At 50.3% G+C, this 27,761-nt stretch overlaps 1 protein-coding gene across 6 annotated transcripts in view; it reads right to left on the reverse strand.

The window, feature by feature from the left end:
* Positions 1 to 270: 270 nt before the first annotated feature.
* NACC2 (NACC family member 2) overlaps positions 271 to 27,761 on the reverse strand; it is a 57,584-nt gene continuing 30,093 nt past the window's right edge. For 3 of the 6 annotated variants that reach the window (XM_051807655.1, XM_051807659.1, XM_051807658.1), the window contains exons 2-6: positions 19,362 to 20,288; positions 10,424 to 10,591; positions 7,767 to 7,872; positions 7,371 to 7,468; positions 271 to 5,557 (exon numbers count right to left, since the gene is read on the reverse strand). In XM_051807655.1, coding sequence (XP_051663615.1) covers positions 5,058 to 5,557; positions 7,371 to 7,468; positions 7,767 to 7,872; positions 10,424 to 10,591; positions 19,362 to 20,226 — 1,737 coding nt within the window. In that variant the 5' untranslated portion in view covers positions 20,227 to 20,288 and the 3' untranslated portion in view covers positions 271 to 5,057. Of the gene's footprint in view, positions 5,558 to 7,370; positions 7,469 to 7,766; positions 7,873 to 10,423; positions 10,592 to 19,361; positions 20,289 to 21,151; positions 21,327 to 21,755; positions 21,969 to 22,916; positions 23,019 to 27,761 lie in introns of those variants that run through there. The other 3 variants (XM_051807660.1, XM_051807657.1, XM_051807656.1) reach the window with 3 other exon arrangements.

Raw genomic sequence — 27,761 nt, forward strand, 5'->3', positions numbered from 1 at the left:
GAGCCCAGAGCAGAGCAGGGAACTCCAAAACCCCCCAGATTTGGCCAAACCCTTCAGTTGGCCAAGTCTGGGGGTTGTTTCATACCTGGTATGGGAGCCTGAACCCTCGGAGTCCCATCAGCACCTCTTAACAATCCGTCCTGTTCACCACCCACCACCCAGAAAAACAGAAAACAGAGCGAAGAAAACCTTTTAATTGTAATTTACTTTATTATTTTGTAAATGTGAATTTTACAAAGCGTTTTACAATTAATGATCACATTGGGTTGGTTTGTTGTTTGTTGTTTTTTTTTTTTTTTCTTTTTTAAATGGATTTTTCATCATATGAAAACAGCTATGAGCACAGTTCCAGCTCGGGGTGGGGTAGGGGGGGGGTGTCTTCATCTTTTCTCTCTTTTTTTTTTTTTTTTTTAGTTACTGATATATCGTGTCAGCCATGGCTACAAAATAACAGTCTGAACTATACAGAGTAAGAGCACATAAATACTAGTGAATAATGCACGATAAAAAATAAAATAAAAAAAAAAAAAAAGAAGCTAGCATCGTTCGTGGCTGAGACAGTTGAGGAACATAATTCAGTGGTACTGTGAGATTTCCTTACAGCACAGAAAGTATTTTTAACAGTCATGAATTACAGTACTACCTAATACCCTATGAAGACGCTTTAAAAACAACCTTGTACTTTAAGTCCTTTTTTTTTTTTATCCCAAACATTCTGTCCAAAGGATTAATGTTCTATTTGAATCAAGTGCCATCCAAATGTTCAAGTCAAAAATATTTATACATTTATACTCAAGTTGGTTTTTTTTTATTTAATAATTTTTTTTTAATTATTATTCTTCTTCTCGTCTGCTAAAAATAGTATTGCAAGTTTTGGCTTTTTTTTTTTTACCTTGACATAAAAATCACGATTATATTTTTTTTTTTCCCGGTGTGTGTGCAAAACGCTTTAACAGTGGAAGAAACTCACGGGAGGAGTCGAGGGGTTTCCAAAGGGAGTGAGCTCGAGTCCAGCCCCCCTCCCTGGGTGAGTGGGGCTGGGGGTCCCACCCGCCCCTCCCTCCGGCCCCGGCGCGGGGGTCCCTTCTCACAGCACGACGATTCGGAGAGCAGGAACACTTGGAACAGCAGTTGAATCCCGGGATGGCTGCGGATGGCGATGGGATGCTGGGGGACACACACACACACAGCCAGGGAGGCACCCGGGGCTCATCCCGGTTTCCCACGGGTCCTTCTCCACTCGCAGCGAGGGATTTCCAGAAAAACGAGGGATCTGAGCACAACCCCGGGGGCCGAGGGCTGGGAGGAGGACCGCGGCTCTGCTCCCCCAAAGGCCGGCGAAGCCGGGGGCAATTCCAGTTTTGGGGGGGGTGGAACCCTTGGGAGCCCCGGAGCGTGCCAAGAACCTCAGCTCCCCACCGGCGGCTCCACACCCTGCAGGGAACTCCCGGGGGGAAACCACAACTCGAAGAACCGAACCAAAGGACCCGCTGCCATCCCTCCTCCCGAGCCCCATCCAGGGGCAGCTCCCGCCCCCGGCGGGGATGGAACCGGGGCGGGAAGGCCGATTATCCCGGGGTGGGAATGTCACCGTCCCGCGGGACAGCGCGGGGGGCGGCGGAGGGTGCGGGTCATGCAGCCCCTCGGAGAAGCGGCAGCGCGGGGCAGGTGCTTTAATTAGCGCTAACGAGGAGGAGAGGAGCTGGTCCTACACTACGGCAGCTGCGGGAACGGGGTGCTTACACTCTGCGCTCTTTAAAGGTGCTTGGTATAACTTTAGATATATAATATACAGGTAATATTGCTAATAGTCAAGCATTAAGAATAAAGGTGCAGACATACCATAAATACTGATGCTCTGATTTTACACTGTCAGACCTAGATGAATGCAGTTTCCTATTCACATTATAAAGCAGCCCCAAATTCTAGAATTTAAAATAGTGTCGTAAACAAAGAGGAGGAAGGAGTCGGTTATGATCTGATCTTCTTAATCCGTTTTCCTTGGAAAAAAAATGATCAAAAAATTCTAAGGCACTCAGGAAAGCCGCATACAATCGATGGACTGCTCTGTTCTCACCTTACATTCAGTGTTTTAAAGGGGTTATTTTTTTTTTTTGCTTTTTTTCGCTGTTTTTTTTTTTTTTTTCTCGGAAGAATACAATCATTACCATATAACATTTTCAAACATATCATTAATCCTCCACACACAGGAAACATTAGTGCAAAATGCTTGCCCTCATCTACCAGATAAGGAAAAACCCAACGCCCTTCACATTTTAGAAGTTTGCCTTCCTAATAACAATAATAATAATTAATAAAACAAACCCAAATCAAAAAAAAAAAAAAAAAGAGGAAAGGAAAAAAAAAAAGAAAGAAAAAAACCCCCAAAATATACAGGAAGTTGTGCTAGGTATAAAAATATATATTTTCACTGTGCAACTTGACTCTCTCCAGACTCTCTGTCCTAAGCCATTCAAGTACTTTGCTGCTGCCCCCCTGGAGGCCCTGATGGCTGTCTGGGAACAGGTTTGGTCCACAATTAATCCCTACAGCCAAGTGCAGCCCCCAGCTGGGGGGCTCAGCCTGCTCCCCACCCCCAGCAAGTGCTAAAAAGGAGGAGGAATCCTTTGCAATATCTTTTCTCTCTATATTTATATATATATATGCACACAGACACACACAGAAGGGACGACTTCTGATCTCTGACACCCGGATCCGCTCCCAGCTTGCCTCAAAACTTTTGGCAAACCCAAACTTTTGGGGATCAGGAGGGTCCTCAGCCAAACCTGACCCCCTGAGCCCCACCAAGGTGCCCTCCAGCAGCTGCTGTGGGGGGCATGGGGACACCCCCAGGGCCAAGGAGGGCTGGGGATGGCTGGGGACAAAGCCCACCCCGAGCTCAGCCCTGTGGTCCCCAGTTTCGTTTAGTGATGTGGGTAAAGTGCAAATAGAGCCCCTGGCTGTGCTCATTCCCACTCTTCCAAAGCATCCCACACCTCTCCACCAGCATCAGCCCCCTGACAGCTGGTCCAGGGTGTCACAGTCCCCCCACCAAGCTGTGCCAAAACCCACAAGCTGTGCAAGACATGGGGCAGGAACTCCCCCATCGCTGATTTTTTTGTGTCAGGAGCAGTGGCACAGGCTGGGCAGCCTTGTTATTACGATGCAAAAAACTGCTTCAAGTATCAAAGAAAACAAAACAAATGGCCAAAAGTTGGGTTATCCTCTCCCCGCTCCCCCTTTCCCAATGGAAATACAAAGAAGGAAGAAAACCCTGAGCAAAAGCGTTGTCTGGATTCGGGAACCAAAGCAGGGAAGAAAAGAGGAGCACAGCCACAGCAGCCAAAAAGTGACTCTTTGTGCACCTTGTTCCTAGTCCCAAATGTGTTAAAGAACAAGCTGCAAATGTCATTAAAGCAGGTCATTAAGTCACAGTAAAAATAATCAGCATTAAAAAAAAGGAAAGAAAAAAAGGAAAAAGCCAAACTTGGCTTTCACGTCACTGCCCCCATCCCCTGGGGGCACCCTGGCCTTGGCATCCCTGTGGGTGCCCGGGGTCCTCCAGCCCAGCCCCAGCACTCTGGGTGGAACCACAGGGTCCTGTTGGAGCCGGATCTGTGGAAAGGACTCCGGTCACTTTGGGGTTTGTAGGGGCCGAGCTGGTACCTGCTGCCCACCAGACTCCAGGGACACCCACAGTTCCCATCCCAGGGCCAGCTGGGGCCACCAAAGCCACCACAGCCTGGGGACATCAGCCTGCAACAACGAAAACAAAGACGAAATAACTCCACATTGGGTTTTCCCCAGAAGGGGCTGTCGGAGGGGGAGCAGGAGGCAAAACGCTTCCTCCTCCCCAAAACCTCTTCACAGAAGGGCACAAATCTAGAGGGTTTTTTAAAAAATTTTTGCATTCAATACACTCCAAATTATTAAAAGCCAAGAGCCTGGTTGGCCTGGAGAGGAGGGAGGGGGCAGAGGGTGAGCCCTGCACGCCACCGGTGCAGACACCGCCGGGAGCCGATGCCAAGAGCTCCCGGCTCCGTGCCCTTTGGAGCAAGAACAACGTGCTTTCCATGCTCAGATTCCTCCCTAAATCCCTTCACAGGCACTGAGGAGGGGGTGTTCCCCCCTAGGAGGTGCCCCCAGGACCTGCACTGGTGCAGGGGGTGACACGAGCCCGTCCGCCCGGGAGCGGGTGACGCGAAGGTGCAAACGCGGAGAAGCAAAGGAAAAGGAGCAGCTGGGAGGGAGGGAGGGAGGGAGGGAGAAACCAAACCCAACCCCAGCCGTATTGGGGAAAAAAAACCAACAACAACCACAACTCCGGCCAGGCTCTCCACCTGCATCCCACACAGTCCTCCCGACACGTGCCAGCCTGAACTCCCAAGGAACCTTCCCAGCTCCCGGGAGCTGGATGAAACTCCCCGGGACAACAGCACCGCAGCCCAGCCCCGCAGCACCCACGGCCCGGGGCTCTCCCTCTGACACCAGATTTCCCCCACCCTGTCCCACTTGGCTCGAGCCCTTCCAGAGACAAACACGGCCAGTCACAGCACCTGCACCCGAACACACCTCGCTTTCCTGTTCAGTGACAAAACTTCCCTTAGAGGACAAGGTTAACGATGGCTTTACTTCTGAGCTGAGTGATGGATGGGGTGATGACGGGGTGGTGGTGGGTGGGGGGGGTGGCTAGCTTTTCTCCTCCCCTTCTTAAAACAAAACGAGAAAGAAAATAAAAAAAAAGGAAAGGAAAAAGGAAAAAAAAAAAAAAGAAAAAGCTACAATCTTATAGAGTAACCTCAGGAATATCAAAAAAGGAGCCCAATATTTTTTTAAGTAGGTCGCCACAGACCTAGTCGTTTACAGTATAACGAATGCGATTATTTCCTTCATAAATTTTAAATACAAGCAGAATAAAAATCACATTTTTTTCAGGCAACAGTAGCAGTTCAGTAGGTAAGTGGCTTGATCACATTTTTTTTTGTTTTGTATTAGTAATGCATGCAAGCAGCTTTAGTATTACAGATCCCTTATAGGTCATGAAATGTTTGCTCTCTCTATAAAGTCCCTCCGTAAGTACCATCTTGTCTTCTCACGGGAGTCTCGGGCCGGCTGGAGGAGCCCGAACCTTGTTCAAAAGGTTGGGGAGTGCTTTGGGTATCCGATGCCATGGCATCTGTGGCAGCTGCCTCCTGTATGACAGAGCCGGCCCCCTCGGCGTCCTCGCTCTGTTCGAAGGACTGGTTGGATCCGTTGCTCAGCTCTACATTCACTGTGTTAGTTCTCAAGGCTACTATAGTTCCCGAGTCGCTCCTCCTTTCTGCATAGATTCGCTGCTCGAAGACCTGAGCAGTGTTGGGCTGGAATTCGGGATCCAGGGGGACACTGTTTGTGGTGGAGCCCATGACGGTGCGGTACATCTCCATCCCTTCCGGCAGCATGGACTTGATCTTGGGCAGCCAGCGCTTGCGGACGCGGCGGGCGTTGGTGCACATGTCGGCCGCGATCACGTTCATCTCGCTCTCCTTAAAGCTCGGGGCAAAATTCTGACAATACACTGCAAAGACAGGGATACACAGAGCTGAGGATTCGCGGGAACCGGCACAGGGGCGGCACAAAGGCGATCCCAGAGACCTCAGCGTGGGCAGGTGCCACGGGGTGGAGGTTCGCCCACGGAGCAGAGCTCTCCAAGGAGACACTCACACACAAGGCTCCGCAGCTGGAGACAGACACAGCCAAGAAGGGATAAAAGCAGAAGGCATAAACATCCCGGGTGCCAGGGGAAGGGGGCTGGACAAGGATAACTCGCTCCCTGGGAGGCCCCAAACCCCAGAGGGACCAGGTTCTGCCTGCAGCCTCAGGCTCCAGCCAGAGTTGGTACCTTCAGCCACCAAACCAGAGATGGACACAAGAAAGATCACACAGACTCCTCAGCAGCAGCTCCATCGATGGCTCTTAAACCCACAGTGCTGCAGGCACAGCAGGGAGCCTGGGAAATGTGGGAGCTGAGGGGGATGCACAAAGGATTGTCCTCTGCCTGTCCCCTGCACAGACCAGCAGCCCAGCCAGCACAGCTGCTCCAACTCCACTGGCACATCCACTGGGATCCAGCAGGAGCTGGGAGCTGCAGAACCCTACGACCCCTCACCGTGCTCCTCCACAGGAGCCAAGCACCTGATGTTATGGAGCAACATCCAAGGAACTGCCACGGTGAATAATTATCAACTAAAACTTGTGCACAGGGTGAAAGCCAGGCAGGGAGAAGCCATCCTGAAACCTGCCACAGGACACATCCAGAAACCTTTCCAGCCTCAGGAAGGACCACAGCTGGAAGGTGCAGCCCTGGGACTCTCCAGGGTGAAGCTGCTAACAGGGAGCTGACTGCACCACGTTCCATCACATTATTGAACATCTGCCATCCTATCCCTTTTCTCCACGTGCCACAGATCTCCCAGGGTGGCTGGAAGGCCCCCGGAGTTCAGCAGCATGGCAACAATTAGGGAGGGGAAAGATTTATCTTCCAAATCTTAGAAAAGAAATTTAAAAAACTCCTTAGAGTTTCATATTCCAGCACAGTAATATTTAGGTAAAGATTTACCCTCCAGAATCCAGCCAGGGTGAGAGAACACGTTGATTTCCACTGTATATAACAGTCTTTCTGCACCCCTCAGAGTTTCCTACAATACCCAGCTCCTCACTCCCCAGCACCTCCAATTACTTGCAGCAGGGCTCTCATTTTATGTATATTTTTAAAAAAATAAGTTTACAAATATATTTAAGGAAATAGACTAAAACTAACAGAGCAGCTGATGGAGAGCAGATCCCACCCAGCAGGGCTGGAGCAGCTGAGGGCTTCCCTGGTTCCTGGGGGCCCATTTATTGCTGAAGACCAACAGCTCTCATTGTTGCCAAACCCACAATTTAAATAACCTTTTTAGAGCATCTATCAATAAGTTAATTAACTGCAAAATGAGTGCTTTAAAACAGAGCAAACCAGTCCAGTAGCAATTATGTTTCATATGAAGACACTGCCAAAACCCACCAAAAATTAACTTCAGCCCCCCCAAAATTATAGACTCATAGAATAGTTTGGATTGGAGGGACCTTAAAGATCATCCAGTTCCATCCCCTGCCATGGGCAAGGACACTTTCCACTATCCCAGGTTTCTCCAAGCCCCATCCAACCTGGCCTTGGACACTTCCAGGGATGGGGCAGCCACAGCTTCTCCGGGCAATCAAAAAATGATGCAAACTAAAAAATAACTTAATTTCACCATTATTACACAACAGAGATGGCCCTCCCTGCTCAGGTCTGGGCTCTGCCCTTGGAATGCTGCCCCAGCCAGGCAGCAGTACATCTCTCTCCTTACATTTGACTGCATTAAGGACTCTGCTGTCCAAGGGCTTCCTGCTGGGATCGCTCGTGGAGGACCGGATTCCAGTTCCGCAGCTGTTGGCAAGTGTGTTCCTGCAGGAAAGGCAAAGGAAGATCCTCAGAGTGGGGACTCCAGGGGCCAGCCCTGTCCTCCTCCCTTCAGATTCTGATGGAGGGATCACCACATTATGTGACTTTAAGGCAAGGACTTGGAAAAACCTTGCGCGTGGAAATGGAAAACGGAAAACCGGGTTCGAGCAACACTGGGAGAAAGCACAGAACTGAGAGAGCAGCACATGCAGAGGATGGAGCGCTCATGGCACAAGGTTAAACCTCCAGGAAATGACTGGAACAGATCCCCTGGGAGAGCACGAGGAGCAGGGGGACGTACCGATCGAAGAAGGTGGCCAGGAGACGCCTCAGGAGGACCTTGTGTTTGACACCGGCACATAAGTGGCAATTCATCAGCTGCCCCCGGGTGATGTAAACGCCTGAGCCTGGAAGGGTGGAGAGGGAGAACCCGAAATTAGAGCCCTGCCACGCTCACAGAGCCACCAACAGCTCCTCCTGCACCGCTCAGGCCCGACACGGTGGGAGAATGTTCCTCACGCGCTCCTGTGGAAGCCCAACGAGGACGGCGGGATTTGTGGAAAAGCCCAGCAGGGACTGTTATCACGGTGCCTTGGGGCCTTGGCAAGCCCCAGCTCCTAATTTTATCTGTACAGAAAGGAAGTCCATGGAAATTCAAATGAAAGGACTCTTATTTTCTCACCAACACACACAGTGCGGGGCTTTATGCTGTGATTTTATATGTACAGATCAGATTATTTATTCTCTCTGAAGGGAGAAAACCCCAATCCATTTGACCTTTTCTTTTTTCCAGTGAAAGACTGTAACTAGAAATGAAAGAAAAACCCTATCTAGCACAGAAAAGGTACTTGGTTACAGATCTAACCCTTTCCAAAAGCCCAGCCCATCACCTCTTGATACCTCTGGCGAGCAGGGAATTTTCCTTCTAATGCACAGGAATGGCTGACTTTGAACATGCTGCCTTTAAGGATGTTTTCAGGAAGAAAAAGGAGCCCCTGCAAAGCAGCTGGACATGTCCAGGGGTCTGGCAGAGCTTTACAGCAGGTTTTGAACCAAACCCTTTTACTTTGCACACAGACAAACCACTCCTGCCTCAGCACTGGCTTCCAGGGAGATGTTATTCGATTTTTTTCCAGCATTCTGCTACGTGAGAGGGTTTTGGTATTTGCTTTTAATTAAGATTAAATAATGGGTCATATCCGGATCTAGAACACACTCTGTTCTCAAGATATAAAAACACCTACCAGAGAAATAAAATCACCTCCTGTATTTCCAGGAAAGATGACTGTTCCTGACCTCCTGGATGAAACCAGAGCTGCAGAGCCTGAGCCTGACCCTCTGCACCTTCCCTGCCACACGCGGGCCACCAATTCCATCCCAGGATCCAGCAACCCCCTGGATCTCTGAGCCATCCCACTTCTCAGTCTCATCATCCATGTATTCTCTTCCATGCAATGAGTTTTTGGAGTTTTAGTAGTCTTAGTTTTAGTAGTTTTAGTTTGAGTTTTCCTAGTCCTGTGAGCAACAGGGAGTTGGACTCAATGACCCTTAAGGGTCCCTTCCAACTCATTCCATGCATGTGTCCCCTATTTATCTTCCACACACTCCCTTCCAGGCACAGCCTCTGTCCCTCAGATGGGCTGGGATGACTGCAAGCCTTGCTGAAGACCCTCTCAGAGATTGCTGCTCAAGTTTGCAGAATCAATCCTGGCACGAAAAATCAGAGACAAAAGGAAAACGCTCCCAATGGAGAGTTGAGGAAAACTTTCCCAGCAGGACCAAGCCCCCCCCCCCAGGTCTCCCCAGGTTTGAGACAGGAATTAGCTGGGTTTATTTTGTCTTTGAAGAGATAAGGCATCACAGTGAACACCAGACACCACCGAGGGGAACTTCACTTTAATAAATGATAAATAACCGAGGCAGCCACTATCGGTTACTGATATTAATCTGCTTTTTTTTCCAGATTGAAAAATGTAAATCAAGCAGAGCTGCCTCAAGCCAATTTGCAGCTCTCACTGTGAAAATAACCTGCACCACTTGATGGTTTTAAGAAGTCTCACAGAAAATGTAAATGGGTACAAAATGAATATTCCAGATACAAAAGAAATACTTGTGGTCGTACACTGTGCTTTGCCTTCCATCAAAGTCCCACCCTCCATCAGCTGGAAACCTTTCTGGGCATCCTCTGAAATCCTGATTCCTTCTACAGACTGAAAATAAAATCATGCCACTCACCAAGAGATAAATGACCAGAAAGGAAGAACAACTGATTTGGATGGATTGTGCTGCCACACGTCCTTTTTGTACCAAGGGTTTTACAGGTACTACATCAGCTCTACACCACCAGTGTCATCAAAAGCTAAACAACTTCCACCTCACACTGGCCATAAATCCTTTATAGAGAAGGAGCAAATTCTCCCAATATTGTAAATTCCCCCCAAAATGAAAATAAAGATAGAAGAAAGGACCAAACTCAATTCCTTCTCTTCCTTCCCGCTGCAGCGTTTGGCTGTTTAGTAAATTTTGAAAGAAACTTGTACAGGTTTTTCAAAGCTTCCTCACTGACACAAATTTTATCTCCTTTGCTTTGTAAATCTTATAATGTGATAATTTTTTTTTTGGAGGGGGGTCTGTTGGGTTTTTAGATCTGAGCATCTAAATGAAAACACGCTGGCGCTGCAGCTCACACCGAGCGGGGAGAACACAAGCTGCAGAATTCAATTAAAATGCTAAATTAATTCAATTGAATAAATCCTGTTAATGACACATTTTTCTATCAGCAAATTAAAGGAAACTCAGAACTTTTTAAAAGATGATTGGTGATGAATAATTTCCAGAAAGACACAGCAAGGGCACAGCAAGACGCACGACTCCAGCAAGATGGAGAACACAGTTCCAGAAGGGAAACATCAGCGATTCCCAGGTATTCCCAAGCAAGGAGAAGTTACCCCTCCTTACCTGCAACGAGCTCAAGTTTTTCTCCAGGATCTCCCTCCGAGTAGAGTTTTGGGTGGCAGCGGTATCCGATCTGACTGATAAGACTGGCTGGGAGAGCAACGAGATCCCGTCGGATGAGGACACAGGAGCGGTTCTCCAGCGGGATCTGCTCCGGCTTCTCTTGAGCAACTTAAGAATTAAAAGGGAAAACTGTTAAAATAACTTATTATGCAGGCACGACACCACCAGAAGGTCAGGCTTCGACTTTTCCACGGAGCAGTTGGAAATATTCCTCCCTCCAGATGTACGAGCGCTCGCTCGGCCGCAGGGCAGGTGCCACCTGAAAGCACAGGAAAATCCCCTGGTCTCCCCCCACCATCCACCACAGCAGCTTCACGTTCTGCAAGAGGGATTCTTAGAAACTAATTATGCTTTAACTTTTCCTGAGTTAATCATTTATGAAAATGGGCATCTCTGTACAGCTGGCATCGCTCTGCCAGCGCAGCACACGGAGCTGCTTCCCAAACGCTCCCAGAAGAACGGCAGGTAACTTCACCAGAGGGTTCTAAAACAGGCAGTAAATTGATAAACATCTGCATCAGTACCATAACTACTTCTCTTGATGGTTTTTTTCCTGCTGAAGTTACAATCCAGGCCCTGCAGATACTGTCTGCCCTCAGAAAGGTCACCCCAGCCTCTCCCAAGGACAGCACCTCTGGCTCACCCTCCAAAGCACCTTCTCTTCCTCTGCCTTCTCCAGGCCAGCATTTCCTCTCAGTAAGAAGAAAAACCCCAACCAAAAGCCAAAAAATGTTAGTGAGATGTGGCTCCAAAACCAAAACACCAGATTTTCCCAGCTTGCCCCAATGTACCATCCCCAGAGCCCTCCACTGCCCAGTAGCAACCAGTTCCATGGAAAAGCTGGAAGTACCGAGCAGTCCTACCAGCACTGCCAAGTCTGGGACTTGTGGATGTATAAATTTGTTTCTAAATCACATTTACAGTCCAAGGCCACAGGATTGCTTAAAATGATAATTTTTGACAGCAAAACAGGTGTACATCAACTCCAGGGTGTGGTGGGAGCAGCTACAGTGCTGAATTGCAGCCCAGCTCTACAATGACCCCCCTTTTTTCCCCCAAACTGTTTGATAATGTGTCAAATGCCAAGTACAAAATCAAACCCAGCCCTGTGCTTCAATATCTGTGCACACAGAGAGAAGCAAAAACCCGCAGAAAGGAGCGTTTCTGAACTCAAAATGTCTCCTGCTCCAGAGGTGTCTTTTCCTGCGATTATTGCGGAGTTCTGGGGGCCACTTTTCCTCTCTCCAGATAAAATAACAAGTTTTGCAGAGTTGTTGCTGCAGTAACCAGGGGGTGATGGCTCTGGGACAATGGGAGCACTGTTCTAAGTAGGACATGCCCGGCACGCCGGGCTGTGCCGTGGCATCCTATCGCAGGCACGGGGCTGGGAGCATCCCACCCTCGGGGCTCCCTCCTTCCCTAAAAACTCCAAACACCAGGAGGATGCCCCCTCCTCATCCTTCAGGGATTAAGGACCAAAGAGCAGCAGAAGAACCCACAGGATGTTTTTAAACCAAACTTCTCTCTCCATCACAGCCCCACTGACAGACAGAATTCTCCCCAGCCGCGACATTCCCCGTTTAGCAGCATTCCCAAGTGTCCAGATCCAAGATCCCACTGGAGATGGGGCTCAACTTCTGCTCACACCAAGGGAGAATCTCAAAGATCTGAGATTTTGAGGCTTTCAAGGAGTGATAAGCAGAGTATATCCAATGAAATACTATTATTTTCCAGATTAAACAAACCGAAAGGAGAGGGGTGGTGGGTATGGAGGAAACAGCAGCCAGGGAAGTCCTGCTCTGCTGTCCTTCCAGGGGTTTTTGGCTCCCACCAGAGTCCTCTGCAGGTCACACACAGACTGAATTAAAAGGTAAAATTATATATATAACCCCTTTGAGCTGTATATATAACCCATACACCCCCCTCCTGAGCACAGCTCTCTGCCCAGGTTGTGTAAAATTGCACTTTTAATATTGCATTTTTACTTTAACCCAAATGAGACAGAGTTCAGAGCAGAAGATCCTTGCAGCCTGTGATGGGAAGAGGAGAACTCAGCCTTGAACCTTCTCCCTTTTCCATCAAGTGTCTTTCTCAAGACTGGTGTCACTGAAGAAATTAAACACCTACAACATCCAAGTGCAAACAGCTCCAGTGGACAAGGACAAACCTAACTGCTCTGCCACCCTCCACAGGCAAACATCCAATAAACCCCCAAATTTTGGGGTCAAAGAGAGTAGCAATAATAAGGTAGGGAAGAGAAAGACCAGGACAAACACTATATTCATTCTACCTTCCTGGAAAAACCTGGATTTGGTGTCAAACCCGCTGCCTGAAAGAAAAGTAGCTTTTCAGGAAGACAATCCTGCCTGGAAGAGCTTGGCTTTTGATAATATTTCACTTCCTACACAAGGAGCCACGGAGAAGTTTCTGTTTCTTCCTGTGAAATCAAATACTTCTTAAAACAACCCAAAATGCAGCTAAAAAGACCAACTGTAACTCAACCCGCCCCTGGATTTTGGTTACATCTGCCCTGCTGACTCGCTGTCTATAAATCTCTTATTAAACACGGCCCTGAATCACTTTGGGGGCTTTGTTTCCATTCAGGCTTTAGCACGAATTCAACGACACCAAACAAAAACTGTCAGAGATTTTGGGCTTTCAGTGCCACCTCCATGGAGCAGATAGCAATCAGTTATGTAAAGGAGCAGGACACAAGAGCCACTCTGGTCCCTGTTTCCAAAGAAAGCCAGTCTGTTTGGCCTTTATGCTCCGGAGAACAGGATAGTATTTGCTTCTAATTAATCTGTATCTTCAGAGGGCAGCGGCTCCTTCCCTCTGAATGAAAGGACAAACAATGGGAAGTATTGTTTGATACAGTTTTGTTCCTGACCAAGAAAGGAGCTCCCAGCCAGCAGAGAGGGGCAGGAAATCATTACGGAGGAAGCCACGGGAGCTGCCAGCCAAACACTGGAATATTTTATTTATTTGGATATATCCTTTCATCCCAAACTTATATGGATGCTGCAGCTGCAACAGGTGGTCCAGAATGGGAAATATCCATTTTTCTGGGTTTTTTTGGCTGAAAAAACAGCCTCAAGCTAACTCAGTGGTCCATGCTCCACAGCTCCAGGCTCTGCATGACACTGGGGCACATGTCCACCCTGTCCCTAGAACACATTGTCCTGTTCAGCAGTCCCTCACACCACCTTTGTGCTGAGCCCATAAGGGTTTGGGGACACCAGGATGGTTGCACATCCCACCTGAGGTGTTTGGGACCAGAGATGCTGAGCCCACACTGACCCTCCCCACTGATGGGCAACAAGCTGCTCAGGGGTCTGGCATCACTGGGAATGGTTGGACACACACCTGGCACCAGCACTCACTTATGCCCTTAGTTCCTGACAGTCCAAACACCAGGGCTTCGAAATTACTCATGAACCCCCAATTCCCACCAGTTTGGGTTCCCCAAACTGCACATAAACTTCAAGACATTCCCGTGGGCACAAAACAATTTATCACTTAGGAATGGAATTTGGAGATACAGAAAGAGCAGAGTGATGGAGCCTCACCCAAAAGTTAATGTTTAGACAGTCCCAACATGAAACCACAAGTCTCAAGCCCTGAAGAAAAGGTCTGAGAAACCACCTCCATCTGCTGCACCACCGGTCACTACGGATGAAACACTTGGATGATTCTCCCCTGTTCCCTACATGGCAAGAAGCCTCTTTTCAAACAGCATCATTTCACCAACATTTCTATCCCATCAGCCTATTTTCCACTGGCTGACTACCCCAAAAATAGCATCCCTGCCATGGCATCACCAGCATCTGCTGCATATGTAAACCTGTACCAGAGGACACACACAGACACCACGGGACAGATCCATCACAGAGTCCCAACGGGGAGAGTTTACATTGTCCAAACAGCACATTTACAACAACCTACTGGAATGCAGAGATTTGATTTGTGACCTATTTATACAGGGAGGTAATCTGGAATTAGTATAGGAAAAATATTACTGGTTTATAAATACCCCTATCTTGCTTTCGCCTCAGATCTCAGCCAGGAGTGAAACATCTGCCAGCCTAAAATTAAACATCTGTGTTTCACAGGGAGGAAAATGGGACTGGAAGTTTAATGCCAAAAAAGGCCAGAGGCTGTGAGCCCCCAGTGTGGGGCTCAGCCTTTCTCCTGAGCCTTCCTCCCGCTCAGCACCACCAGCCCTGGAGTTGGGGTGGGAGATGCCGGCACTGCCCGGCTCCCGTCGGCACAGAGAACCACAGAGTCATGTTGGAAAAGACCTCCAAAATTATCCAGTCCAATCAGCACCTCGTCAACTAAAGCCACACAGAGTAGCTTCCAGCAGTTGGGATGTTTGAATCCTGCAGCAAAATTCCAAAGTGAGCTGGTGGATAACCAGGGCATCCCTTGACTGCTTTATTTCCTAAATAACCACGAGCTCTTTGCTGCCGAGCATCCCCTCCCCAGGGTCAGACTGGTCACTGCAGGGTGGGCAGGGACAAGTGGGACCTTGTAGGATCAGGTCACATTCCTGCAGTTGGAACCAGCTCCTCCATCAGGCTGCAATTATCCAGCAGCACAGCCGTGATTTACGTCGCTGCAGCGCCTCGTGCCCAGGCTCGGGTCGGGATCTGCACGGGCTGCATCATTTTGGATTCTGGGCTGTTCCCTGCCCTCTTTCCTTACTGTCAGGAATCAGAGGCCAGGAGAGAAAACTATTCTCTCAGCTAATTACCACAACTATTCTATAATGGCTATTTTAGATGAATTTTTAATGAAGTGTGCTCTTGTCAGTTCAGGATTTCATAACTTTCAAGTCCAGCCTTTACATTCCAGCCATTTGCTGCATAAAGATTTTTCCTCTCCCCTGCAAACCGGTGCAGCAGGAGCAGGGGAGGAGGACGGACCCTCACACAACTTCACTTGTGCCTGTCAAAATTAAATTAACTGCATCTGCTGAGCTTGGAGCTGACTGACAACAACGTGGCTCAGTGCAGAAAAACGCCGAGCATCTGCAAGTCCTGCTCAAACCCACTTCAGCTCAGGCCCACGACGCTGTAATTAACAGGGATAAAAATACTTTGCTTTTGTTTAATATTTTCTGGAGTTGTGCATTCCTCAGATCAGATGCTGGAAACCTCATTAAGTCTCGCTCGTGTCCTCAAGGCCCACATGTTCTCCACAGCCAGACCTACTTATGGAACGAGGAGCCATTTTACCGCAGTGCTCCCGTCCTGCCACCACGATGGTGACACCACCAGGGCCACTGAGAGTGGCCAGAGGACAGTGGGAGCTGAGCCACCTTCTCCCACATCCCTCTGCAAGCTGCCACCCTGTCTACCAACACCTAAGCCTGACCCTCCCATCGGCCTGTGTTTAACCCTGGGCTTGTCCTTTCGTTCATCTGCTGCTCCTTTTGCAGGTCCAACACTTGTGCTGGTCCCTGACCAGAGCCACCACTGCAGGAGGGACATCACTCAACTCCTCACTCCCTCTTCTACCACCAAACCCTTGGCCAAGGTGATGATCTGCTCCTTGTTTCTCTGACCCCAACCACCTGGAGGGAGGTTGGAGCAAAGCGGGATTGGCCTCTTCTCCCACATAACAAGTGACAGGACAAGAGGAAATGGCCTCAGGCTGCAGCAGGGGAGGTTCAGGTTGGACCTTAGGAATAATTTCTTCATGGAAAGAGTGGTCAAGCATTGAAACAGGCTGCCCAAGGATGTGGTGGAGTCACCACAGTGAAAGTGTTCAAGAAACAACTGCACGTGGCACTCAATGCTCTGCTCTAGCTGACAAGAAGGTGTTTGGTCAAAGGTTGGACTTGATGATCTGGAGAATTTTCCCAACCTAAATGATTCTATGATTTGGAGATGTGCCTCTGATCCAGCTTTGGAGACTCAGAATGGTTCTGAGTACAAAAAGAGGTGAAGAAAAATAAATAAAACCCCCCTAGTCTTGGGGCAAGAAGAGGATTGATGACCCCAGCACGGGTGTGGGTGATGTTCAAGCGAAGAGCACCAGCCACCAGTGTCCCACACACACTCACCAGCATGAGCTCAGTCAACACTTCAGCTGGAGAATGAAAAAGCAGAGAAAAAGGAGGAAAAAAACACTGCAACCAACCCTCTCTGAAATTCAGGGCTTCATCTGCTCTGCTCCTCTTTGGCTTTGTTTTTGTTTTCACAAACAGGGCTCTTGGAAACCTTGGCAATCCCTATTTTACAGGGCTCCCCCCTCCCCCAGGCCTTTGTGAGGCTGTCGGGATCGACATGCCAGGAGCAGGATTAGCTGCCTTCTCTCTTCCATCTCACGGGTTTATTATTCCACACCTTTTGAGGGTACAGTTTATCCCGAGTAATTAAAACACAGTTAGCTGTGCAAGTCCAAACCATAATGGAATAGCTTAGGTTTTATTTTTTTGTAATCTCTTTCTTGTGTGCCCTCTTTTCCAGGAAGCCTGAATACTATAGCTGGCTTATTTAAAACAGGAAACTCCCCTGAAATGTGCTGGTGAGGAAGAGGAATTTGAGCAGAAATGTGGGATATTGAGGCTTTACAACCTGTCTCATCCCTGCCTCGGTATCATGACGTGGTTTGAGTCTTCTCCCTACAGAAAACAGGCAGGAAAACTTGGCTGTGGGATGCCCAGCTCCAGCACGAGCTGCAGCATCTCCAGCGACACCCGAGAAAGCTGCTCGGATTTTCACTTTTCCAACCGGGATGACTCCTGCCCCGCAAGGATTAGGGACACCCTCAGAGCTGCTGGTCCTGCCCTCGTCTTCTGAGTTGATTTTGTTGTTTCTGCATGAACTGGCCCCGTGGCAGGGATGGAAAACACCGTGTCCAAGGGCATAATCCCACTGCTCCGAGGAATAACGTGCGAGCCCAGCACTGAAGGCAAACCCACATTACTCACCACAGGCTCTACAGCAGGGAAGAGCAAAGCAATATAAAATCAAAACAAGTGTGTGCAGAAACAGCCCAATTTCTGTTAAATCCGCCTCTAACAGCAGCTGTGGAGGAGACCCCGACCTTGTCCCCATCCCTGATCCTGCTCCTCTCCCATCCCATCCCAACCACTGGGACCTGAAGCACAGCTGGGAGGGCACTCAGGCTTTTGAGGCTCATTTTCCACAGCTGCTGGTCCACTTTTCTCAGCAAACATTTCTAATATTGAAATAGTAACCCTGCTACCCGCACGGCTTTCCCTCTTTTTCACACAGCTTGGGAAAAAAACTTGGAAAATATTGCTTATCTGCTCACTGTCTGGCAGAGGGACATGCCAAGGGGATGCTGAGCTTCTGCTCCTTGGAATGGGATAGGATGGGATGGGATGGCACAGGGTGTCAGGCTGAGCCTGTTCCCAGTACTAGGGAAGCCTGGCTTGGGGTAACAGAAATTGTCCTATTTGCCAAATCTTGTTCCTTGGTTAAGACTAAAATCAAACCACTTTGAGGAAAGCTGATCAACACCAGCTCAGCAGCAAACCAGAGCTAAACACTTGCAACATCAGCCCAGCAATTCCAGGATCCAGAGCAGGGAAGGCGGCTCCAGGCGAGCGGATGCCGCGTGCGGCCGGAGCCGGCGGGAAGATGTCCCTCCCCAGGGAGCACCCCTGGATCAAAGCTGCTGCCACAAACACCTGCAGCTCTGACAGGGAGGCCACTGCGAGGCTGAGCTTCCATGTGGGATGCTGCCAGCCTCGTCCAGGCAGGATGCTGTGAGCTGCTTCCACGTGGGATGCAGACACGCCAGAGCCCAGCGGGCATCTCCTCCTCTGGTCCTGAGCCCCTGGCTCTGTACCCACCCCTGATCCTCAAGAGGGTCTGAACCCTCCAAGGTGCCTGGGAAAGGGGGTGTGTGTTCAAGGAAGTGAGAGGGAAGGGGCCTCTCATGCCCTTGTGCCCACTTCAGGGCTGAGCAGGCAGCTCCAGGATGAGCAACACCAAAATGAAGCCACCTCCTCTGCCTCAGGCCCACCCAGGGATTCACACTACCATCCCTTATGGATCTTGGAAGGGCAAGAGAGGAATTTTACTTAGTTCTGTTTCTAATGCTGAAATAAAAAAAATTAAGCTCCCTCAAAAAACTGCTTTTCCCTTTCCAACAGCGATGTGTTGGGGCAAGGCTGGCTAAGGAGAAGGGGGCACTTCAGGCAGTGGGGAGAAAAGTTCTCCTTTTCTTCTTTGTGAAGATATTCCTAATTAACCCCTATTAAAATGATTTAGTTGATGTTTTTCTTCCTTATACATTTACCACTTTAAAAAAAATCTTATTGTAAAACACCAGGACAGGGGGACCGTGCCTGGCACCTTGCTGAAGACTAATTCCCAAAATAACCACCCAGCCTTCACTGGGCCACCAAGGACTGATGCTTTCTTTCCCATGGATGACCACCCCTCTCAGATGACCCACGGCAGGAGAACTCAATCCTCACCTTGGGACGGGTGTCACCAGCACAGGGCTCATGCAACCACCAGGCCCCTTGTTGGCAGCCTCAGCCAAAAAGTGAAGGGCTGAGCTGACCGTGGTGGATGATGTGACCGTGGTGGATGATGTGACCGTGGTGGATGATGTGACTGTGGTGGACGATGCAGCCACTCATTTAAAGGGTCTCCCAGCTGGGGACACAACCCAGGAGCGATGGCATGGCAGGACCTGCCCATGCCACACCCAGACACAGCACCAAGCCCACCACGTGCATCGCCTCCTGCGCCGCGCCACAAAAACCAACAAACGAAGCCCTCAAAGACCAAAGCCCGATGAACAACCCAAACTGACCCGTGGCAGCCAGACAAGGCCCAAGCAACCCCTGCAGGGGAGCAGAAAACCCAAGGACAGAGACGCCCATTACCAGAGTAGCCTCCCGAGGACTTGATGTACATCTGCCCGTACTGCTCCTCCACCATGGTGTCGTAGGCCTCGTCGTCCTCCTCGTCCTCCTCGTTGTGGTAGGAGGTGGGGCTGTCGGTGGTGGGGATGCTGCTGGCGCCGGGGCTCGTCCGCTCCCCCTGCGAGTACTGCACCTGCTGCACGTTGGGGATGAGGGTGGCCAGGTTGGGCATCCCGTAGTAGGACACGCGGGAGAGCTTCAGGGGCCCCGCGTTGGCCCCGCCGCCCGCGGCCCCGTCCCGGGCGCCGGCTTCCAGGGGCCTTTTCCCAGGCCCGCCGGGCAGGGCGGCCGCCTGCAGCTCCATGTTCTCGTGTTTGACGCGCGTGAGGAGCGGGATGGGCATGGAGGGGGACATGACGTAGGGCGCCGAGGCCGACTGCAGCTGGTTGCAGGGGCTCTGCGGCTCCGAGCTGGGGTCTTCGATCATGGTGGTCTGAGAGTCACAGTGGGGCGAGCTGACCTTGAACATCAAGTCCGTGCCTTTCTCCACGATGTGCTGGATCTGCAGGAAGCCCGCCGTGTACATCACCACCAGCTGCTCGCTCGCGGCCATGGTCAGCTTCCCGGTGTAGCAGAAGGAGAGGATCTGCTGGAAGCAGGCGGGGGGGACGGTACCCGGCAGCTCAAAGGCGTTTTTGCTGTTCCCACTGAACAAGTCTCGGAAGTAGAGGCTGCTGGCGGCCAGCACCGCCCGGTGAGCCTTGAAGGCCTGGCCCTTCACCACGATGGAGACATCGCAGTACAGCCCCAGCAGCCGCTGCTCGTTCAGGCAGCCCAGAACGGTGTTCCCGAAGTTGGGAATCTCTATGTGCAACATCTGCGACATGGCTCAGGGTCGGCTGGAGCTCCTCAGACATTCAATGCAGGAATATCCAAAGTAGGGCACATCTGAAAGAGGGAGAAGGCAGGGAGAGAGGAAGAGCGTTTTTAGACAGTTCACCAAAGCAGGCGAAGCAGAGGAACCCACCTCACCCGACATCAAAGGCTCAAAATGAGCTCTGAGAGCCGACGTGGAAAAAGCAATCGCTCATAAAAATTACTTATCAATGTCTTCAACCCACGCTGGGAACGCTATTCCAAGGATATTCCCCCCAAAATGCAAGTATTTCCTTCAAGTTGCGGTCTGTTTAAATAAGCACCACTGATTTATTCCCCCGGGGCTTTTACTTTACGCAGGAAAATCTGAACGATAATGGGAGAGAACAGTAAAGCAAACGAAAGACAGTCAGACAGATCTCCGGTAGCATTATATAAGAAACACAACAACCAGCAGCTCTGTTGAAACTACAGAAAAGATATTTATAAAACAATGTGCCATTCTGCCCGAAATAAATGCAGGATTCTGCCGGAGCGACAGCTCCCAGGAAAAAGCACTTTGAAAAGCAATCTTCCCATTTGCACCAGAAAGAGGGAGCATTTCAACAGTTAAACCCCTTCTCAACAGATTTATCCTCCAACAAAACGAGGCTTAGCTCCAAATTAAGCCAGATATTTGAGCCCCAATAAAACAAACCAAGTGCTGCAGCGAGCCGCCTACCACGTTGTCTTCTAATTTTCACCCCCCCTAAACCCAAAGCGGGGCAGGGGGAGCCCCAGCCCAGCCCCTCCTGCGGTCAGAGCCCCCCGGTGCCCCCCAGCCCCCGGGTACCGGCGGTGAGGACCCTCCGAGCAAAAACCCCCCGGGCTGGAGGCTCCGCATCCCGGCTCCTGCTCCGCATCCCGGCGCGGCCGCTCCTCAGGGCCAGCCGTACCTTTTGGCCGCGGGCAGAATTCCTGCTTCCACCACCCGAAAGGAAGCCTGGCGTTGGGAAGGGACCCCGTGCAAACCCGCAGCAGGTAATGCCAGCGCAGCCCGAGCTCCGAAAACTCCAGCGGAGCAAATCACTGCGGATCCACCGACACGAGCCCAAACCCCCCCCCCTCCCCTTGCTCCCTCCCCGAAGAGTCCAGGAGGTTTAAAATCCTGTTTGCCTTCAACACTACTGAAGCAAAACTACGGTTAACTAGTACCGAAAGCTCGGAAGAACGATATTTAAAAAAAAAAAAAAAAAAGGGGGGGGGGAATAGAAGTTTATCTGCGAAAGATTAAAAAAAGAAAAAAATCTCTGCAAAGAAAATAATAACCCACAAAGAGCCGCTCTGTTCCCATTGCTGGGGAGGAAAAAAAAAAAAAAGAGGAAAAAAAAAAAAAAGTCCTATCTGCAAGGCCACGGGGTAACAGGAAGAAAAGGGAACACACTCGGAGCCAATTTAATTGTATCTGCATGGTTAAAAAAAAAAAAAAAAAAAAGAAAAAAAAAATCCTTCCAAGCGAGGAAGTTGCCGGTGCCTTCGCCCGGCTGGGAGCGAACGTACCTTGAGCAGCGTCCGCTCGCCGAGGGGCTCCGGGTCCCCCGATCGCTGCCGCCGAGGGCTCAGGGCAGGGGGGGAAATAAAACAGAGTATCAAGCCCTGGGTTTGTATCTGCTGGAGCTGAAGCTTTTACCAAGTCAAATCTCCCCGGCAGCGCACAGCATCTAAATGAATAGGCCGGATGCAGATTAACATTCAGGCTGCTCTCTGCAATGAATAGAGCCCTTTGATTAGGGACCTGAAGTAAATGCCAGTTTCAAACCGAAGCTTTAAAAACAGAGAAATATCAGTGCCAGAGGAATGCTCTCAGTGTTGGTACAAGACAGACTTTTGATGAGTCACTGCAATGCAAACAAAGATGGCAGAAATACTGTACTGTATGCTGATGAAATGCTTAGTGGTGCCACGGCAACTGAGACAGGTTTTAAATTTATAGTGCAGTTTTGCATATGAATTACGCTGTAAACTGCCTCCCCTGCCATCTAGTACATCCAGAGTGTCAAAGCATTTAAACTATTCCAAACAGTCTGCAGAGCTGGCACTGCTGCTGGTTAACTCCTGCGGCCGGAGGAAGGCACTGAGCAGGGGTGGGGAGCATCCCCTGCATCCCCCCAGCTTTCTCCTGTATCCCTAGCATCCCCCCAGCATCCCTTGTACCCTTCAGCATCCTCCTGCATCGCCTGTATCCTCAGCATCCTCCTGCATCACTCTTACATCCCCCCAGTATCGTCCTGCATCTCCCCAGCATCCTCCTGCATGCCCTCAGCATCTCCCCAGTATCATCCTGCATCCCCCCAGCATCCTCCTGCATCACCCCTGCATCCCCTCAGCATCCTCCTGCATCCCTCCAGCATCCTTAGCATGTCCCCTGCATTCTCCTGCATCCCCCCCAACACCCCCTGCATCCCGCCCAGCATCCCCTAAATCCCCCCCCAGCAACCCCTGCATCCTCCCCAGCATCCTCCCATCTGCCCCAGCATCCCACCTGCCCCAGCATCCCACCCCAAGAGCTCCCCAAAACCACCCACCCAAAAGCAGAGCTTTGGGAATGCCCAAATCTGCCCAAAATAAAGGTGCTCCTTGGGCAGCCACAGTCCTGCCTCCTGCCCCCCCCAGCCCCTCCCCAATACAAGAAAGCCTTTCAAATGCAGGAAAAATGTTTACCCCTTGGGGAAAGCTTCTTTCAGTCTGTGGCTGAATCCACTAAAAGCAAATCCATTTGCTTAAGTAATGAAATCCCAGTCACATTGTCTCCTGGATTCAGATTTTAAATTACCTTCGCATTTATTGAGCATGTTTGGTGCTTTTTTCTGGGAAAGAGGGTGGGGCCTCCCTTTGCTCACTTCTGCCTTGCCCAGGGTGTTTTTAGTTCTGCCCCTGCTCTCCAGTTTGGTTCAATTGCTCTGCTTGGATGGTCACACACACTTAACATTTCGGAGCTGGGAGGTGAACCCATCCTTAGTGGAGGGCAACTGCAGGGAGCACAGGGATGCTCTGGTGTGACCCTTTCCCTCCTGATGCTGCTCAGATCTCCACTCCCACATCCAAAGAGATGTTTGGTGCACGAAGTTCAACTCCAGAGCAGCAAAACCGGGGCTGGGCTGCCTTCCCCTGCACTTCCAGCCACACCAGCAGCACAGCTGCTCTGCATCCCACGGGACCTGCAGCCTCCCGGCGCCTGGCAGAGCCACCCCGTTCCCAGAGCAGGATCTCCAGGCACTGGGAATGCTCAGGGACCCCAGGGCAGGTGACTGGGATCTCTGCCTGGTGTTGATGAGGAGGCAAAGGTGACACCCTGTGAGGAGGTCAGGGATGACCCCTCGACAGCCAAGCCTGAGAGCCCCCAAAACCTCTTCCAACCATCCCACCACCCATCTCTGCTGGAGAAGGGATGGAGTCTGCCCTGGCAAATGCAGATCCACTCTGGATCTGGGAGAATTACTGAGAAAAATGTGCTTCACAGAATAAACTTCATTGCTCAGGCACCTGAAGGAAGCCTCACCCATGGTGATGGCAGACCATGGATGGAGAAGGATCTCCTCTTTTTCTCCCAGAAAGGGCTCCCTAAGAGCTGGAGGAGAGACCAGGAAGGCCCTGGATGGGACCTCCTTGGACCCAGCAGGGCAGGATGTGAGGGACCAGCCAAGGACAGCTCAGTAGCACAGAACAAGCCAACTTAAAATAGATATTAATTATTAATATTGCTTTGAATTTGCTCTATAAACAAGCCAGGCACGCCAGGAGCAACCCATGTCTCCCTAAAAACACCAAAATTGAGCTGGTTTAGGGTAAGTCAGAGAGAAGTACCAGAGTGCCCCAGCCTCCCAAATCCTTGGCAGATCTCATGTACAACCTCCCAAGATGCTCCAAACAACTGGTCCCTCCCAAAATATGGCTCTCAGGGAAATGGTGAGAAAAGCAACCATCTTTGGTCTAGAAAGAGCATTGAGGAACACAAGCCAAGCTGTACCAGCAAGCTGCAAAAGCCCAAACCACTCCAATAAACTGCCAGCCAGGACTGCTGGAATTTTTTTCTTCCTCCTCCCTCTGCCCCGGTCTTTTTATGACCAGACTGTATAAAAAAAAAAAAATCCAAAAAAACCCCAACCCAAAAACACCAACAACCTCAAATCCCCCAAGAATCCAAGAAATAAAAGAAGTCTTGAAAGCCAAGGAGAGCCTGCTCACGACCAAAACTCACATTCCCTAAAAACAACAGCAACAAAATGCTACTGTGACTGGATGGCAAATGCAGCAACACTTGATAATGTCTATCTTAAAAAGATCCTCTACTAAATACAATTATTTTTCTTTTAAATAGAGCAGCAAGTGACTTCTGAAGGGTTTGAAATGGCTTCAGCCCATCTGACATTGGAAGAGCTGCGCTGCAGGAAAAATGACCTTTGCAATTCCAGATGTAAACTGTATTTTTCCAACCTCATCTCCCAAGCTGAGCTGTGCCCCACGGTGCAGGAGGAGCCCCCAGCACCCTTCCCACCCAAAAAAATCCAGTCCCCTTTGGGCTGCCGTGTCCTACAGGTGACAGACCATCAACTGGACACCTCCAAACGGGAAAACTTGGACCAAAGTGGATTAAAACCAGCCAAGCACCTCCTACTTTTGATTATCTGACATATGTGACCACTCAGGCAAAACATCATTTTGTTTTCTGATGGCAGCCTCTTTTTCCAGCACTTGGATACAGCAGGACAATTTGTACATCTCTGCCTGATTTTTGTAAAGTCATAGCTTTTGTCACAAGATGTTCATAAAAAATGCAGCCGTTATTTGAGACAACTTCCAGGAGAGTTTGGGAATTCTCAGCCTCTGCCCTCATCTGCTTTGGGGAAAAAAAAAAGCAGGTTTGCTCTTTTCCAAACTAAATCCCTGCTCCGAGGCCTGAAAGGTTGGGAAGAGGCGACAGCAACAAAGGAAAAAAGCATCAACCTGGAATAAGATGCTGCCATCAGAGCTCCCCCAGGAGTAATCAGAAATAATTAGATAATGTATTTAAATTGTCTTTTTTTCTTAGCCAAACAACATGCAAAGAGCCTCAGTGGTGAATCACCCCCCAAAAAAACCCCCAAATATCCCCAAAGTCCTGCAGTTCCCGCAGGAAGGTGCTCTGGGCAGCAGCTGGGGCAAGGACAAAGGGACAGGGACCCTCTGGGGGTGGGAGACAAAGCAGCCAAAGGCTTTCACCCCCCCAGCCCAAGCCCCTCAAAAGAAAAGAGTTGAAAAGTCCTGCCCTTGAAGGCCCCAAAGGGTCAAAGGAAACTTCTCTTTCTTCTGTAAATGAGGAGAGAGGGGGGAAAAAATCCCACCCTTGGATTTGAGGCTGGCAGGGGTTGTCATCCACCAAAGCCACCCAGTACCCCCAGGCACAGGGTGCCACCTGCCCTGCCCTCAGCACACGGTTTTGGGGTTGATTCCCCCCTCTTTTTAATGCAAAGGAAATGCACTTTTACACAAACCCAAGGGAAAATACGCAACAGCTCCCTGCAAACTCAGCAGCCAAGTACCATCCCCTGAGCCCAGAGCTGCTGTAATGCCTCAAATGAAATAAAGAGTTAAATAAAATAAAGAGTTAAATAAAATAAAGAGTTAAATAAAATAAAGAGTTAAATAAAATAAAGAGTTAAATAAAATAAAGAGTTAAATAAAATAAAGAGTTAAATTAAGTCAAATAAAATGCACTTCAGGTCCAGGCTGTGCATCCCCCTCCTCCCCCCCCTGCACCGCAGGGAGACAAGAAGCCAAAAAGTCATTGCACCCCAAAACTGAGCATCCCCCCCTGAAAGGGGGAGAAAATCCCGGAGGGGAAGGGAGAGGGATTGGGGCTCGGCCGTGGAACGCTGTGGATGCCTGTGCAGAGGAAAACAAGGTTAAGTTCAGTAATCAAATGCCAGTCCTAGCGAGGCTCCTCTCCTGCAGCACCGGGAGCTGCAGCTCCAAAGTATTTATTTTTGAAATGCTGCAAGTGGCAAGCGGCGCGGACGGCCCCTATTTTTAGTGTAGCAGCCAGTGGCAATGGGTGAAAGAAGATTATTTCTGCCTTATTAAGAGCCCGAGGTGAATTTGCAAAATATTCCTCAGTAGCACAGCAGCAGCCCACACGCAGCAGACATGCAGCACGGGGCTTCCAGAATCCTGGAAGTTCGCACAGAAAGTACAGACCTGCAGGCTCGGGCAGGGAATGGGGGGGAGAAGATGGAAAAGTGAGCTGAATTAATGCTTGGTGATGCAGCTCAGGAGGTGAGTGTGGCCCCACTGCCAGGGCAGCCTGGGGTGGGGTGATGGGTGCTCAGCTTGGGGATCCCCGCACAGCCTCCGGAGCTTTGCTCAGGGACCCCAGCACAGCCCTGGGGTCTCTCCTTGGGGACCCCAGCACGACCCTGGAGGATCTTCCCAGGGACCCCAGTAAAGCCTTGGGGTCCCTCCTCAACACAGCCTTGGGGTCTCTCCCCAGGGACCCTGGCACAGTCCCAAGCATCTCTCCATGGGGACCCCAGCACAGCCCCAGGAACCCCAGTACAGCCCTCGGGTCTCTTCCCAGAGACCCCGGGATAGCCCCCAGCATCTCTCCCTGGGGACCCTGGCACAGTCCCAAGGGGTCTCTCCTTGGGGACCCCAGCACAACTGTGAGGGGTCTCTCCGTGGGGACCCTGGCACAGCCCTGGTACCTCTTCCCAGAGACCCTGGCACAGCCCTGGGGTCTCTCCATGGAGACCACTGGCATAACCCCAAGCCCTGAGGGGTCTCTCCTTGAGCACCTCAGCATAACCCCAAGCATCTCTCCCTGGGGAGCCCAGCACAGCCCTGAGGGGTCTCTCCTTGAGGACCCAGCACATTCCCAGCACCTCTTCCTGGGGACCCCAGCACAGCCCCAGGAACCCCAGCACAACCATGGGGTCTCTTCCCAGAGACCCTGGGATAGCCCCCAGATCATCTCCCTGGAGACCCTGGCACAGCCCCGAGGGGTCTCTCCGTGGGGACCCAGCACAGCCCCATGGGCTCTCTCCCCCAGGCCCCTGGCACAGCCCTGGCACAGCCCCATTCCTGGGCTCTGTCCTGCTGCAAGGTGAGTCACCAGCAGCCCGGGCACATCTCTGGCTCCTCGAGGTCACCCACCCGGCAGCCTCCAAAAAGTGCCGTCATTGAGCCCGGGTGAAGCGTGTTACTGCCATTATTATTTCATTAGTTGTTGTTGTTTTTTTTTTTATTTCTCCCCTTCCCTATCACTGATTTTAAGAGCCTCTCAAACCAAGGAGAAGCAAAAAATAGAAAATGCAACATTTTAATGTTGTTTCCCCCCCCCCCCCCCGATTGCTGCAAGGAGAAGGGAGAGACCTGGATAAAAAATACAGTTATCCAGCAGGATGGAATATTTTGCCACCTAATAAAAACTCAAGACCCCGAGTAAGTTACAGCCAGCAGAAAGCAAACAGCACCCCATCACCCTGCCTCCAGCATCCCAGCACAAGCACTAATTCCCATCCGTAACACATC

This window comes from Manacus candei, unplaced genomic scaffold (genome assembly GCF_025592945.1).
Source record: "Manacus candei isolate 608988 ecotype Guabito, Panama unplaced genomic scaffold, ASM2559294v1 h1tg000071l, whole genome shotgun sequence".
Taxonomy (NCBI): Eukaryota; Metazoa; Chordata; class Aves; order Passeriformes; family Pipridae; genus Manacus; species Manacus candei.